Source organism: Agelaius tricolor, unplaced genomic scaffold, assembly GCF_023055355.1.
Source record: "Agelaius tricolor isolate 1412-34295 unplaced genomic scaffold, bAgeTri1.0.p SCAF_20, whole genome shotgun sequence".
Lineage (NCBI taxonomy): Eukaryota > Metazoa > Chordata > Aves > Passeriformes > Icteridae > Agelaius > Agelaius tricolor.
This window is the reverse complement of record NW_027269280.1, coordinates 4,087,229-4,103,107: the sequence shown is the minus strand read 5'-3', so window position 1 is coordinate 4,103,107 and position 15,879 is coordinate 4,087,229. Positions and strand designations below refer to the sequence as shown.

General features: G+C 55.4%; 2 protein-coding genes across 5 annotated transcripts in view; one reads left to right on the top strand and one right to left on the bottom strand.

Moving 5' to 3' along the window:
* Window positions 1-785: 785 nt before the first annotated feature.
* Window positions 786-8,623, bottom strand: DAO (D-amino acid oxidase). Of its 4 annotated transcripts, none has more exons than XM_071445215.1 (11): window positions 8,301-8,612; window positions 6,569-6,782; window positions 6,331-6,445; window positions 5,916-5,992; window positions 5,442-5,507; window positions 5,052-5,106; window positions 4,521-4,625; window positions 3,987-4,069; window positions 2,423-2,540; window positions 1,778-1,876; window positions 786-1,459 (listed from the first exon to the last, which is right to left on the bottom strand). In XM_071445215.1, the coding sequence occupies exons 1-11, from the start codon at window positions 8,302-8,304 to the stop codon at window positions 1,325-1,327; spliced, it is 1,071 nt and encodes a 356-aa protein (XP_071301316.1). In that variant the 5' UTR covers window positions 8,305-8,612; the 3' UTR covers window positions 786-1,324. The 4 variants fall into 4 exon arrangements, 3 of the variants coding, with proteins under 3 accessions (XP_071301316.1, XP_071301317.1, XP_071301318.1); XM_071445216.1 differs by having other exon boundaries at window positions 6,569-6,791; window positions 8,320-8,478; XR_011681963.1 differs by having other exon boundaries at window positions 1,326-1,459; window positions 2,423-2,593; window positions 8,301-8,622.
* Window positions 8,624-9,303: 680 nt separating this feature from the next.
* SSH1 (slingshot protein phosphatase 1) overlaps window positions 9,304-15,879 on the top strand; it is a 31,350-nt gene continuing 24,774 nt past the window's right edge. The window contains exons 1-2 of the mRNA XM_071445192.1: window positions 9,304-9,434; window positions 13,809-13,849. Of these exons, the coding sequence (XP_071301293.1) occupies window positions 9,369-9,434; window positions 13,809-13,849 (107 nt within the window). The 5' untranslated portion in view covers window positions 9,304-9,368. The remainder of the gene's footprint in view (window positions 9,435-13,808; window positions 13,850-15,879) is intronic.

Sequence of the window (15,879 nt, the reverse complement as noted above, 5' to 3'; positions counted from 1 at the left end):
AAAGTGGGGCTGGATTTACAGCAGAGGATGTGCTCCTGAATGTCTCACACTTGGAATAAGTGAAACCAAGGGGATCCAGATCCCCTGAATGGCTTTTCCTGAGGTGGGATCACAGACCCTTGGGTTCAGCATTAATCAGCAGGGAATTTTCTCCAGCCTTTGTTTTCCTTTTCCTGACTTTACCTAGTGACTGCAACATTTCCAAGGAAGCTGGAAATTCTTTTGGACAGTGGCTCCCAATTTCCCCAGCCCAGCTGTGTCTGCTAAGCCCAGCAGGGAGATGCCCACGCTGCTGAGCTATTCCTGGCACACAGAGTCAGCAGGAGAGAGGAGCTGCACCACGGATGAGTAAGGAACACTTGGCTTATCCACACAGGAGAGTGAGCCAGGCTCTGTGCTGGGCTCACAACAGCCTTTGGATTTGAGGCTTCCTCACCATCCTGTCTGGGATTGGTTTGTAAAGCAGGAAAGACACGTGGCATGGGAAGGTCAGCCAGGCTGTATCTTCAGAACAGTGTGTTGGGTCCCCAGCAGCATCCCTTAACACCCCAAAAAGTCCTGCTCCTCCTCTGAGAAGCACAACCTTCCCCAGGCCAGGCCCTCTCTCTCTGAGAGGGAGAAGTGGGAAGCTGAGGGGCCCGTGGGAGTTTTAGGGACAAGAAGAGCTATTTTCTTATGCTCTCTGCTATATATAGAGTCTGGCAAGCCAACAGGGCTGGAACAAGTTGCTTTTGTTGCTAAAACATCGTTTGGAAAGGCCATTTTAGGCAAGTGCTGCTGTCTGGTTCCAGCTACACTAAGCAGGTGCTGTGGCCCGAGCTTTGTCCTGGCAGGAATGTGAGGAAGACTGGAGTAAGCCAGGCACGTGCTCCCAGAGCTGCTGTTACTTCCCTGGGAGCCTCAGAGCTTCTTCCTACTAAGGAGCTTTTACCTCCTGGGGGGGAGCCTGTAAATCTAATTACACACTGGGTGTTGGAGTGGCCAGCAGAGACCTCAGGTGTCCCCAGCTCTGTTTCAGATCCTGTCCCCTGGTGCAGATGAACTGCAGGACTGCCCAGGGTTCAGCTGAACCCAGCCTGCCCTTTGCAGCCTGATCCCAGACAGCCCTCGGTGCACTTTGCCACGGATGATTAGTCTATATTTGAAAGCCCTTCCTCCAGGCAGGTTGTGGAGGGAGTGGAGCCACCTGGAAAATGGCAGCGACCTGGAAATGAGACACTGAGAGCCAGAGCTGGGTCAAGCCCTGTGTGGATCCCTGTGCTGTTCCCATCCTCCTGCTGTGATCCCTAAGCCACTGCTGCCACCCATTCCAGGGGAGCAGTGCTCACAGGCGGGGCCCTGGGGGGGTGGCCAGCTGCTTCTTCTCCTGCAGGATGGTCCCCAAGAGCCGAGCTGCTGCCATGGCACAGCCCCAGTGGATGGTGAGCCCAAAGCCGCCGTGGCCGTAGTTGTGAATCACCTGGGGGAGAAGCACAGAATCCCAGCATGGGCTGGGGGAATCTCAAAGCCCTTCTTGTCCCATCCCCTGCTGTGGGCAGGGACATCTCCCACAAGCCCAGGTTACTCCAACTGATCCCTGAGCCCTTCCAGGGATGGGGCAGCCACATCAATCATTTGTTTCAGTATCTCTGACATTTATCCCTGGACTCAAAGATTCCCTCGCTCTTGGTGGGGAGATGGAGAGAGGGATGATACAGGAACAGGGCTTGTTTATCGCTGCCCCAGGCACAATTAACACGGTGATTAATTACACTCAACCCCGGGGCTGGGCGGGTACCTCTGCCTGGAGATTGCCGAGCCGGATGCTCTCCCTCTCCAGGCGGACCGAGGGCCGTGCTGGCCTCAGGCCGCTCCACTCCCCGACGATCTTTGCCTTCTGGAAGCAAAAGCACGTCAGCACTGCACAGCATTCCTTGGAATCCCACCAGCCAAACCTCACGGCACCAGCTGAGCCCTGAGATGAGCAGGGACAGGGGGCTCCCCATCCTGCAGCAGCTCCAGGCAGAACGGTTTGGGATGGCAGCGCCAGCTTGAAACTGAAGAAAATCCCTGTGCCCAAGCCCCACACCACCTTTCCTGCTAATCCAGGGAATAACAGCAGCACTGGGAGTGGACACAACCCAGCCTCACCCCACACAACCCTTCTCTAAAGGTGTGGGGACAATGGGCTGGAACCTCCCAAAGCTCTGGTTCTATACATGAGTAATTATTATCCCTACAAACCTTGTCTCAGTACCAGCCCCAGCCCTGCCTGTCCCTCAGCCAGGTGGAAGAGCCCTGGGTGGGCACACAGAAACCCTGATGATGGACACACAGAAACCCTGACTCATGGAAACAGCTCCTGTGGTTTGTCCCAGCACTCATTCCTGCATCCTGAGCCCCCCAGCTCCCCGTGCCCCATGCTGGCAGTCAGGTCACCCACCTGGAGAGCCGGCAGCAGCTGGCAGCAGCTGTCCCAGATGGATTTGTGGTCCTTGGCACTGTTCTCCTCGCTCCAGTTTCCGTGCTGGTAAATCCCTCCCAGCACTGTGAACTCGCTCCTGTACCAGGAGCCAAAGGAGACACACGGTGGTGGCTTGTCCCCAGCTGTCCCCTGTGGGGCCACCACGTGGAGGGACACTGTGTGAGTGTGGTGATGGATCCTGCTACACCCTGAGCCTGCAAAACATTCCTGTGGGAGAAACTCCCGCATGGAGCAGGCAGAGAGAGGAGCCTGCACATCTGCTCGTGAGCAAGTCACTCATTAAATCCTGTCAGCCATTCTTTGTCTAGGCAAAGCAGACAGATAATTCCATCCTTATCAAACAGGTCTGCCCCTGCCTGGCTCAGGAAGAGCTGGAAGGAGCAGGATGGCTCTGGAGGGAGCACAGAGATTGGTGCAAACTCCTGTGGAATAACAGAGGACAAGAGGCAGGTTAAGGCTGAGGGGGGCCTGGAGGGGTTTGTGCTGGCTGGACCCTTCCAAAACCCTGCTTGATCATTGGGAAGCACGGAAGCAAAAGGAGGGACCCTCCAGGGCTGAGCTGCCCAGCAGGAAAGGGTGCCCTCCACATGAGAACTGGATCCAGCTCTTCCTTTGGGATCAGCCTGGTGGCCAGCCCTGACAGCTCCAGCTAAAACAAGCACAGGCAGAGGAATTCATCTGGGACTGTGATCAGCAATCACTCAGAATATGCTGCATGGGGGCTTCGAGCCTGCAAAGCTCCTGTTTGCATCCTGGCTTACTGCCTAAGCCTGAAATGTTAGGACAATAGGAAGTGTCAGAGATGCAGCATTCAAATTCCAGCTTAAAGACCCCTCTCCACTGCCAGAGCAGAGTTGCTGCAGGCCCTTGGGAGGAAGCAGAGCTGGGATGAACAGCAGATGGATTTATTTATCCCACAGTGTAGCTCCCTGGGCAGAGCCAGGAGCTGGATTCCATCCTTGTGGTCCCTTTCAGCTCAGGATATTCCATGATACACCCAATGAGATGCCCCCAGGCTCACCAGCAGCTCAGGGGACAGTGAGGGGAAGGCTGAGCTTTCCCAGGGAGATTTTGTTGAAGTAGAAGAATTCCTGCCTTATTTTTATGGGAGCATGGATCAGCAGTGCCTTTCCCCACCCTGAGCTGCAGCACCAGTTTGGTCCACTGGTTGATGATAAAGATGGCTACAGATGTGAAAACAGAACATCTCCCCCAAAATATCCACTCCACTGTCAGTGTTTGGCTGGTTTGGGGACTTGGCCAGGGTGGAGTTTGCCTTGGTAGGGTTTGGTCCTTGGAAAAGGACAGGACATGGAAGCACCGTGGTGCTGGGTGCTCTCTGTGCTGACTGGAGCTCCCTGGCTTTGCTGCCCATGTCCTTCTGCTCTCCTCCCACACAGCCAAGAACAGCACCAGGGATGAAGCCAGGCCTGGCAGACACAGCAGGAGCCATGTCCCAGACCAGGCTTTGGGGACAGTGACAGAGGAATGCCACTGGTGCCAGCCAGGCCTGGTCACCTACCCCGGGATGACGTAGGGCGAGTTGTAGATCCCAGATTTCAGGTCATGAGTGATGATGAAATGCTTCACCCACGGGGCCAGCACCTGGGACATGAAGGGAGGAAGTCAGAGCTGGAGAGTGGGTGCCAGGCTCAGGGGACAGCAGGAGGGACATGAGGATGCAGATATGGGACCCTCCCTTAGCTCGGTGTTCCCTGTGCTGGCTTCCCTGGGAAGATGGGAAAACAGGAGTGCAGGTGTTTCTCCAAATAATCACCATCTTCCCCCAAAGATTTTATCTTTTCATTATCAGCATTGTGCCTCTGAGCTCCCCCAGCCCTCACCCTGTGGGGAAACAGTCTGGAGGCTGAGGGCATTCCCACAGCTGAACCAGGAATGGGATCTGGTTGGTTCCACGTGAGCAGTGTTCACTGGGAATCAGGACCTGATCCCAGTGTGGGCCCAGCCACAAGCCCATGGTTTTCCCCAGAGGACACAGCCACTCCTCATGGTACAGATGGGTTTTTGGGAAGCCCCCAGGCCTGCCCCAGCTCACCCTGATGATCTGGCCCCGGCCAGGCTGCAGCTCTGGGTCGGGCTGCAGGTCCCCTGAGCGCATCCCACTGCAGTTCAGCACCACATCCACACCCTGGGAGAACAGCTGAGGAGAGAGGGAGCAGCACACAGGGATGTTGCCACAGAGGCACAACATTCCTGCTTCCAAATGAGCTCTTTCCAACAGTCAGGAAATGGATAAACCATAAGGGGCAGATCCAGGGCACAGCTTCTTCCCCAGCCAGCTCCTGCTGACATCCCATGTGTGCCACCAAACCATTCCAGGGAAAGCTGCCAGTCCAGGCTGGATAAATGCTCTACCCCATCCTCTGTCAGCCATCCCTCAATACCCAAAACCTTTTATCTTTCCTGGTAGAATTTATTTCCTGGACTTTGGAATAGTCTTGCTGCTGTTCCCTGTCCCATCATTCCTGCCAAGGAATATCCCAGAGCAGCCCCTGCCTGCTGGATGCTGCTTCTCCACTCTGGGATGGGGCTGTGCCCTCTGCCCTGGCTCCACATCCCCACTCACCTCCTGGAAAGACTCAACCTTCTTATGGAAAAACTTCACTCCCCTCTGCGTCAGCCTGGGAAGCACAAGTTCATTTGTTACTGGCAAATTAAAAGGAAATGTTCAATACCGGGACACCTGCTCAGCATTAGAAATTAAAGGAATAAAATCAAACCCCAAATTCTTCCAAAGCCAAAAGCACTTGGATGCAGCTCCAAGTGCCCCCATTACTTTCATTTTTGCCATGCAAAAAATACACTCCTGTGCTCACTTTTAATGTGTTACCCCACTGGGGCAATGAGCAGGAATTCCAGAGCCTCTTCCCAGGGATGCATCTCTCCCACCCTATCCTGATGTGCAGGGTGAAAATCCACACCTGCAGCCAGAGGAAGCAGGAGCAGCTGCACTCACCTGTTGGTGAGCCAGGGCAGGTAACTCCTGCCCTCCAGCATCAGCGCCGTGTTGAACCAGCCATGGCTGAAACAGGAGGAGAGGAGGCTGTGAGGACCTGCAGGAGCCTCCTGCCCCAACATTCCTGACAGCCACTGTGGATCTGGGACCCCAATTCCCCTTGGGAGCCTCCTCACATGAGTGCGTGATATTTCCTCCCTTTTTACAGCATAAAACACCTTCTGGTTTTCCTCCCCTGTTTTGACATTGAGGTAAGGGGAGGTAAGAGAGGAGCTGGAATGGTTTCTGTGCTGTGTTGCTGCTTTTTTGGCCATTTGAGCTGTTTCTTACTCATTTGAAGGGAAGCATTTTTAAAGAAGTGAGGACATTTCTACGCCTGCAGCTCCTTGTCCCACTGCCTCATGCCAGAGCTGTATTCAGGAGGTATCCAGGACTGTCCTACCTGAGTCTCCAAAAAAACTCACTGAAAAATACCTGTAACCAGGGAAGAGTTCGAGTTCTTTTGGGGTCAAGTTCCTGAATCCCAGGACAATGTTCTTCCAGGATGGATCCTGAAGAGAAAGAGGTGAGATCATTAATGAGCCAGGAAATAAAGTCCTGAGATCATTAATGAGCCGGGATCACCGTGGGACAGGGGCTATGGGGAGTTGATGGGACACACCCCATGGGACACAGCCCATCCCAGAGGGACACAGCTGGATGTGCAGCTGCCAGCACAGCTGGACAGGCTCTGTCACTCCCCTATTGGATCCTCACACCAGTATTGCCTCGGGAGCACAGAAAACACCATGTCCCAAGGCAAATTTGGAAATATTGGGAAGCGCTGGCTGGAAGGAGCAGAGCCCCTGAAACCCTCCCCAGCCCCAGCTGGGACCTGCTCCTTCCTTACCGGCGGTGGCTCCCTGAACAGGTTGTAGCCAGAAATGAGGAAAAGTCCCATTTCCTTGGCTGCTGGCGAGTGCAGCTCCCCGAGGAGGTGATCGAACGTCTCTTTATTCCAGAGCCTGGGATGAGAATGGGACAGTGGTGGCTCTGCCAGCCCCATGGAGCTGTGCCAGGGCAGCTCATGGCACACAGGGAGAGGGACAGGCAGCATCCTCCTCCTCCTCCTGCTGCTGCTGCCTTACGTCTCCTGCAGGTTGCCGTGGTCACTCAGGTAGGGCTGCCACAGCCCGGCTGCCCCGTCGCTGGTGGTGTGGGGGGTGAAGAGGTCGGCGTAGACCTCCAGCTGCAGGGAAGGCAGCAGGCTCTGGAACTGCTCCTGGATGCACAGGGCGCTGGAGAGCCCGATCACCCCGGCCCCGATGACGGCCACGCGCATGGCTCCGGCTCCAAGGGCTGCTGGACAAGCTGGGGACAGCACGAGGGAGCATCAGCTCCTGCAGGAGCTCAGCTGCTCTGGCAGTGGAGCTGAGCTCCTCACGGTTCATTCTTGTAAAGCCTCCCAGCCCTCCTCAAGAAGCTCTGATCCAGGAATCATGGATGGGGCGTTTGTGGTTCCTCCCAGTGGCTGGGGAATGTGTCTCCACCCCTGGCTGTGCCAGCAGAAAAGCTGCAGCCCAGCTGGCAGGGCGGCACTGCTGGCACAAGGAGCTCCAGGTGTGTCCTGCCCCAGGGATCCTCCTCTGTGTCCCACCAGCCACAGGCTGAGCAGCCAGGGAGATGCTGGAGCACCCACCACAGCTCCATCTCCCCAGGGACACTGGGAACCCTCCATTCCCAGTGACCCAACCCTGCTCTGAGCGGGCATGGATGAAAAAGATGGGAAGCAGCAGTTGTTTCCCAGGGAGCAATGCCAGCTGTGATGAGTGCAAGGTTGGATCCTCACACCACTGCCACCCACAGGGCTGCACAGGAGGGTGGCTGTGCCACCACCTCAAACCCTTCCAGGCACAGCTGGGAGGATGGCTGCGGGTGAATTCTGGCTGCAAATCACAGAATCTCAGAATCCCAGAATTCACAGAATCTCAGAATCACAGAATCCACAGAATCACTGGGTTGGAAGTGACCTTCAAGACCATTGAGTCCAACCCAGCCCCAACACCTCAACCCTGGCCCCCAGTGCCACATCCAGGCTTTGTTAAACACATCCAGGGATGGTGACTGCACCACCTCCCCGGGGCAGCCACTCCAGAACTTTATCACTCTTTCCATAAAAAAACTGTTTCCTAATACCCAACTTATATTTCCCTTGGTGCAGCTTGAGACTGTGTCCTCTGGTTCTATCAGTTCCTGGAGAAAGAGCCCAACCCCACCATACCAAAAACCATCTTTCAGAGAGTTATAGAGAGTGACAAGGCCACCCTTGAGTCTCCTTTTCTCCAGGCTAAACACCCCCAGCTCCCTCAGTTGCTCCTCACAGAGTTTGTGTTCCAGGCCCCTCACCAGCCCTGTTGCCTCCTCTGGATGTGCTCAAGAGTCACAATGTCCTTCCCAAACTGAGGGGCCACCAGAACTGGACACTGCTGCAGCCCCTCTCCATCCTCTGGTTCCCTCCTGACAGAACTTTCCTGCCTTGGAAAAGCCCTGTGGTCACTGCCTGTGCACAGAATGGACAAAAACCAGTATGGGGAAGAGCTGAGAGTGCAGATCCTGGGCTGGTTCTGGGAGCAGGAATAAATTCCAGCCTACAGGGTTTTTTTGGGCAAGTCCAGCATCTCTGCTGTGACAACAGGGGGATGACATTTGCCAGGACGGAGGGATGAGTCATTGGAACAGCACAGTGGGAGCTGTTTCCCATCTGCCATGGTTTTAAAACCCTCAGGAACCAGGGTCACCTCCTCCACCAGGGACAGGGACTCACCTCACTGTCCCTGCAGTGCCAGCTGAGGAGGATCTGCCAAAAAATAACGTGAATACACATTTTCCACCAGTTTACCTGCAGAGTGTGGGGTCCCTGGAGCAGTCAGTGCCGTGTCCGGAGGCTTCAGAGTCAGAGTTGTTGCAGCTCAGCAGGGCAAGGTCTGAGTGTCCAGGGCAGCAGGGCCAAAGTCTGCTCTCGCTCTGGGAGGTGGAGTTCCCGCGTGATGCCACTGGCAGGAGGCCCCAGAGTCATGGAAAACGGGGTCACCACCATTGGTGGCAAAGTGCCACCCCTGCCTCTTGTCTCCATGGTGACCACTGGCAGACCAGGGCACGGGGATGTGTTTATGGGCATGGTCCTGGAGGTCTTTTCCAGCAGCAGTGATTCTGTGACTTCCTGGGGTGTGGATTTGCAGAATCCCTTAGACTGGGAAAGATGACTGAGGTCAACCTTTGACTGATCACCATCTTGTCAACTAGACCACAGCACTAATGTCACATCCAGTTGCTTCTTGAACACAAGATTCCTGTGGAATCTGGAAAAATTGAGTGCTTCTGGCTCAGTTTTTGAGTAGGAAGAGAGGCTGAGGGCATCAGGATTGTTCAGCCTGGAAAAGAAAAGGCATCAGAGGGACCTAATTGTGGCCTTCCAGTACCTGAAGGCAGCCTGATGGAAAAATGGAGAGTGTCTATTTACAAGGGCCTGGAGTGACAGGACAAGGGGGAACAGCTTCCCACTGCCAGAGGCAGGGTTAGACGGGATACTGGGAAGAAATTCCTCCCTGTGAGGCTGGGGAGGCCCTGGCTCAGGCTACCCAGAGCAGCTGTGGCTGCCCCATCCCTGGAAGTGTCCCAGGCCAGGTCGGACAGGGTTTGGAGCAACCTGGGCCAGTGGAAGGCGTCCCTGCCATGGAATGGGATATTGGGGGCGGGATTTGGGGGGGGTGGGATGGGCCGGACAACCCCGCCCACCACATAAACCCCCGCCTACCGCCGCAAACGAGCCACGCCCATAGAGAGGAGCTCCTCCCCTTTCAGGCCCCGCCCTTTCCCTCGCAGGCCCCGCCCCGGGCCCGCCCCTTCCCGGCGTGAGGGGGAGGCGGCCGCAGCCCCGCAGCTGCAGCCATGGCGCTGGTCACCCTGCAGCGCTCGCCGACCCCCAGCGCCGCCTCCTCGGCCAGCACGAGCGAGGTGAGCGGGGACGGCATGGGCAGGGACGGGGAGGGAAGGGGAGGATGAGCCCCGGGGGCGGCGGCGGCGAATGGGGAGCGGGGAGGGGCGGGGTGAGGCCCCGCTCGGGGCCAGGCCCCTGCAGCCCCCCCAGCATCCCGTAACCCAGAGCTTCTGGCTCCATCACCCTCATGCTCTCGGCCTCCCAGCTCTGGCCCTTCACAGCTTTCCCCTTCCAGCCCCTGGTTCCACCCCCTCGCGGCCCCTTGGCCCTCCACAACCACTTGTCCCCTGTCTTCATCCCCCCGCTGTCCCCATGGCCTGACTTCCCACAGCCCCCTGGCACCAGCTCAGCCCCTCACAGGCTCCCCAGCCCCTGGTTTCATGCCCTTCACAGGCGCTGGTCCCTCATGGCTGCCAGCCCTACAGCCCCCTGGTCCCCCATAGCCCCTTCCCCTCAGCGTTCCTCCCTTACAGCCCCCATGGCCCTGAGCCTCACAACCCCCATCAGTCCCCGGCCCAGCTCAGCCCCTCACAGCCCCCACCATCCCAGTCGCCTCTCATAGCCCCCGATGCTGCCCAGCCCCAGCCTTTTGATGCTGCCAGGCTGAGCCAAGCCTGGCTCTGTCCTGCCATCCCCCCACACACAGCTCCATTCCCTTGTGGATGTCCCCCATTCCAGCCCTCAGCTGGCAGGGAGCCTGAGCTCCCTAAACCCTGGGGCAGCCTGCTTCACCTCTCTCTTGGCAGGCAAATCTCTGGGCAGAGTGCTGGGCCTGTCTTCATGGAGCAGCTGTGCTGGCCCTTGTCCCTGCTTGGCAGCCCAGAGCTGCCACCACCTCCTGCCCCAGGGATGCTCTGCTTTGCCCTGTGTTATCGCTCTGTCCATGGCACGACCTTTCCCCACACCTGCCCCTGCATGCAAGAATTCCCTCCAGGGTGTCCATTGTCAATTCTCCAGGAGCAGCTCCCATCCTGCTGCACCCCATACCTGTGCCACACCTCCACTGTCCTGCTGCCCTCTCTCTCCTTCCCCCAGCTCTGCTGCTCCAGGACCTGGACCTGCCACTTCACCTGCCCTATGGTGCCATCCGTGTTCTGCTGGCCTGGCTCTCTGTGTGTCCCAGCTCTGCTGCACACCCCCTCCACTCCTGTGCCCAAGGAATGCCCTCTCCTATCTCTGCCCAGCCTTGGGCTTCTGCTTTCCCCCTCACAGCTCCCACGTGCCATCCAAACACAGCTGCACCTCCAGTTTCTCTTTCTTCTCACCTTTTTCCCTCCTAACCCATCTCCTTTGTCACCCTCAAAGACAGGCCTGCTGTTTCCCTGCACATCCTCCCCGTGCATCCCTCTCCCCCCAGGCTTCTTTCCTTTGATGTTCACTGCCCTTGGCTTCGCTCTGTCCCCACTCCTGCCAGGTAAACAATCCTATTTGTCACCTGTCAGGTCCCTGTGACTCCCCCGATTAGCTGGGCTGAGGGGGGAGCAGGAGGGGGGAGCCACAAAGCTCCCGGGTTCTCCCTGGCCCCAGGGGCTTTGGAGGGGGTCCCTGGCTGCAGGGACCCAGTTTGGGCCATGCTGTGCCAACTGTGGAACTTGGAGATGTGAGCTGCACTTTTTGAAGGAGTTTTCAGAAGGAATTTTGTAGGATCTCATTTAGACAGGGTCTTAAACAAGACCTAGTGGCCTCCCAGTCTAGAGAGATGAAAATGAGCTGTAACCCCAGAGCAGGCAGTGGAATTAGACTGGATTTAACTGCTGCAGGTGGGAGAGGAGTCAAAGCAGGCCTTGCCATGTACATCTGTCTTAGGCACTGCTTTGTGGCAGAGCTGCTGCTAGTGATTGTATTTTCTGTGGGGTGACCATACAATTCTCCTTTTTCCTCTCAAAAATGCTGCCCCAAATTTGCCACCAGGTGTTGTCCATGGCAGGGCACTTCTGCCACCAGCACCCACAGCTCAGCAGTGCTGTGGTGGCTCCCAAAGGAAGACACTGAGTCCTGATAGAATGATCTTTTCTGGCATGAAATAAAATTATGATTTCCAGATTCTTTTTCCAGGTTCAGCATGTTGCTTTTAGCAAAGTTAATTTAAAGAAAAATCCCATCAAAAACTGCCAGCCTGCTCCTGTTCTTTTAGGATCTTTCTTGCAAGGAAAACCAGGGGTCATTTGGACTTTTAGCTGAATAATTACTAGAAGATCTTTTAATGGGAATTGATGGCCACACATCCTTGCTAATTGTGACTGTGCTGTTGTGGCCTCTCCTAACTCAGGAGCCCAAAGGAATTTATAAAATGGATGCTGCTGCAAATTCTTAGGTGAGAGTGGTTCACACACACGTGCAAACTTGCACTGCTTGTGCACCTGCCTTGCACACACCTCCCACTCCCCGTGGTCCTTCAGAGTGGCCACGCTCAGCACAGTCCCCAGGGAGGGACAGGCAGTGCCTGCTGGGGTCTGCCCATGCTGGGATGAGCAGCTGCAGCTCCAGAGCATCACCCCAGTGTGTGGTGCACCCCAAACCCTGCCAGCTCCCAGGGCTGCTCTCAGCAGGACAGGCCAGGCCAGGCCAGGAGGGCTCGGCGTGGCAGCCTCGCTGATGCCTTCCTTTGGTTTTCCTGCAGGTTTTAGTAGAAAATACAGGGAAAATCAGCTTTGGGAACAGCTCAGCTCCTGCAGGAGAGGAGCCCACAGCAGCTCCAGGCCCAGCCCTGCTGCCGAGCCCCAGCTGACGACATCCAAGAGTCGTCATCCTCACAGTCATGTTTGTTTAAAAAGGAAAAAAGTTTTTCTCCCCTTTGTTGCTACGTGACGGCCCCAAACAAACAGGAGGGTGACCCTGCAAAGGTCCCAAACCTGCCAGACCTCCAGAGCTTCCAGGGCTGGGGGATCTGCCAGTGGGGGTACTGGGACTTGGGGTGCTCTGGGGCCCTGCCTGCAGCCCAGCTCTGCACTGTAAACAGACTAAAAATAGCCATGGTATGCTCCTCACCCTCTGCTGGGTCAGTCGGGACAGCCTTGTGCATCTCCCCTCCTCCAAATGGCCACACTTCCAATATCCAGCCTCTGCTCTTGCATTTGCAGGATTTTTTTTTTCCCCCCGGCTTTACTTGGTTCTCACAGATTGTCAGCAGAGCAGCTCCTGTGCCCTCCACCATCCCAGATCCTAACTTGAGAGGATGGGGAGCGATCCAGGTCCACTCATCCCTCCAAAGCTCCAGTCTTGAACATTTGAAACGATGCAATTTGCTTGTTTTTAACTTGTACAAAACCACCTGGAAACAAGTAATTCCCAGGGGGATCCTTATTTGATGTGGGTTCTGAGCAAGGCTGTAGGAAATACCAGGATGTTCCCCAAGAGTCAGCACTGATGGAGCCTGATTCCTGCAAGGCTTGTGTCCCTCCAGCTTTGTCAGGATCAGGTGTGTTGTGAGTGTGAAGGATTTTCTGTAAGGCCCCTGCTTTGCTTTTAGGGCCCAAATCTTCTCCCCAGCACAGCCCTGCTCTCCAAGGGGATGCTCCCAGCCCTTTCTCCTCTGCACTCACACAGGACCAAAGCAGAACTATCTCAGAGCCTGTTGTTTTGGTTGCTTTTTTTTTGTCAGCTCTGGATGCAATTAGCCCCAACCCTGCTTTTCTCTAATAAGGAATTTTGTCTAAAAGCTACTAGGGAACTTGAAGGGGATGACTGCAAAGCATGACTCTGTGAAAATGCTTGGGTTTGGAAGCAGGCTGAGGTCACACTTCTCTTTTGAGGAGACTCAATAAAGTCTAGTGTCACCTGAGCAGCCAGATTTGCTTCCAGGGAGGCTTCCTACAAGTGCCTGGTGCAGAAGTGCCCATTTTAATCCACTCCTGCCACCAAAGCAGCGTGTTCCCCTGGAAGGCAGCAGGCATGGGACGTGCATTGTTCCATCCTGGGGACACGTGTGCCAGCACCGGCTGGAGGTGGCCTCCTTGTCCTGGCAGTGTGATCATCCCTGGAGCTGCACATCAGGGACAGTCCCGGGGAGCACTTTTGGCTGTGTCCTGGTGCTTGGGACATCCCCAGTGCCAGTTATTTGTGGCTGCCAGCTGCTCCCCTCACGTGTGTGCGCGGCGGCAGCGAGGTGTGCGCCGGTGACGTCGGGGCTGGCGCTCTTCAAAGCGCTCTGCGCTCCAGGACCAGCTTGCAGGATTAGGACCTAATAGCTTTAAAATCCCCCTGAGCCCCTTTGTCACCCGGCACCGGGTGCTGGTACCGTACAGGACTAGGGAGTCTCATTTATCCCTGGCTCCAGGAGGAAAAACCCTGCAGAAAACAGCCCCTCACTCCCTGTTGGTGCAGGGATTTTAGTTAAAGGTGTCATGTGCAAATAACCAACGTGTGACTCTTGTGTCCTTTCCTCCCCTCAGGCGGAGGCCGGCAGTGATGAAGAGCGTAGACTGAATGTGAGGTAAGCTGAGCTTTTGGGCTCTAAGTTTGCACTGTTGTTAATTGTCTGCCCAGCATCTGAGCCCTGACCCTGCAGAGATCCCCTTGCCTAAAGGATCCCCTCCAGGTGCTTTTTGCAGAGAGCTGAATGTGGGGATGCTCTCTCCCTCATCAGTTTTAAGATGAGCATTGAACCAGGTGAAAGAATAAAAGAGAGTTTGTGATCCTTTTTTCCACTCCTGAGAAGACACTGGAAAATTACTGGTCAGCTCTGGCCACAGCACTTTGGTGTTATCACAGCATCTCTGGCTCTGCTGCTGCTCCCTGAGGCTGGGGCTCCACTCAGGAAGGGGCTCTGCTCCCAGGGCGGACAGAGGAGAACTCTGCTCATTCCTGCCTATTATCTACCAGGAATTTGCCTCCTTGGGGTCATGCAGAGCCACTGTGTTCATGTGAGGCTAAGAAAAGGCTGAGCTGTCCTGCCAGAGAGGAGAGAGGCTCCTCTTGCTGACATTGTGCAGATCTAAAGTGGTGACACGAGCTCATGTGCCAGGGCCCTGGATAATGGGCTCTGAGTAATGCTGTGGATGGTTCACTCTAAGCCTGGCTCTTGCAGGCAGCTCTTACCCTCTAACCTGTAAACCACAGCCCAGGGGAGCAGTGTAAAGGCACAGCAGTGGTTCAGCACTCAGTCTCTTCTCCTTGTCCCTCCTTCCTGCTTTCTTTAGCCTGGCTGCAGGAAAAGCAAAGCTGCTCATGCTGCTGCTTGGACTGTGTTTGCCCTGCAAGTGAAGTCAGAGCCCAGAAAGCAGGGCTGCTCGTGGACAGAGGAGGAAATTGTTGCACTTTTTTGTTTCTGAGTTCTGGGATGGTGTCTCCTGGCTGCAGCCTGCCTGGGAGGCCTGGAATTCCATGGCTCACACATGGATTCCATGCACACACATGGATTGCAGACAGAAGTGCTGTGTGTCTGCTCTGTGTGCTGTCCTGTGTGTATGGGCATTTCATGGCTGTCTGTAATGCCATTTGAGAGCTGACCCTGTGGGGAATGGATTTTGTATTGGTAAAATCAAAATTCCTTGTTCTGCTCCTTGTCCAATGCAAGGCCCCAGCAGGAACCTGCTGAAGCCATGAACAGCCACAGAGCCCTAATTCTTGTGCTTTTCCTCAGGTGGTATTAAACAGTTACATGTAACCAAGCAGGATGGCAGCCTCCTCTTTTGGGTATACAGTTCTGTGCTAAAAGAGAAAATACAGCTTTATCCTCTTCACTGCAAATGTTGTCACTGTTCAAACAAATCCTGGTGAGATCCTTGGATTTGTGGCCACCTTTGGTCTGTCTGGCCTCTTTGCAATCTGGGCATGTGCATCCACCACTGACCAGAGCCATCAGGAGTGTAGATGCACTTAAACCAGGCTTAAAGGCCGATGCTTTTCTCCTGGCTGTTGAAAAATGCTGCAGCACTGACGTTGGACACTGAGATCCCATGAGCTTCCTCTGTCCTGCAGTCTCCTGGGGCTGCTCTTCCGTATACGATTGTCAGGATAAGAATCTGGTAATTAAATAGCCAGACAGGGCTGGAGAATCAGATGGCTCTCACGAACAGCCTCTGCTGTCCTCAGGGGGAAACACTGCCAAGAGCTGCAGGAAATATGCAGACATAACTCAGATGATGAATGGAGCTCCTCTTGGTTTGGTGGGTTGATCCTGTCCCCTTCCCACTGGCTGCTGTCCCCTTCCCTGCTCTGCTTCGATCTGCTGAGACTCTGCCTGGTGCCCAGGGGGTGGCAGAGTTGTTCAACTTCATTGTGCTCTGAAAAATCCCTGCAGCATGGCCTGTGCTGGTGTTTGTGCCTCCTTCAATCCTGGTCTAGTCTTGGTGACAGCTGGGCTTTGTCCCACATGCCCTGAGCACAGGGGTCAGCAGTCCAGCCCCTGGCTCTGCAGACTTTGGAGATCTGAGGGTGAAGGGAAAGGAAGGATTGTTGGAAACACGTCCCCAGCGTGCTGCCAGCTCAAGCTGTGTCTCATCAATACAGGATGGCTGTGCT

Bases quoted from the DNA above. Each gene is read 5' to 3' on its own strand.
- DAO (XM_071445215.1), bottom strand. The intron at 5,107-5,441 runs GTGAGTGCAGCT...TGTGCTTCCCAG, and splicing joins CTGCCCTGGCTCACCAACAG to GCTGACGCAGAGGGGAGTGA. The intron at 4,070-4,520 runs GTGAGCTGGGGC...TTCATGTCCCAG, and splicing joins GCCGGGGCCAGATCATCAGG to GTGCTGGCCCCGTGGGTGAA.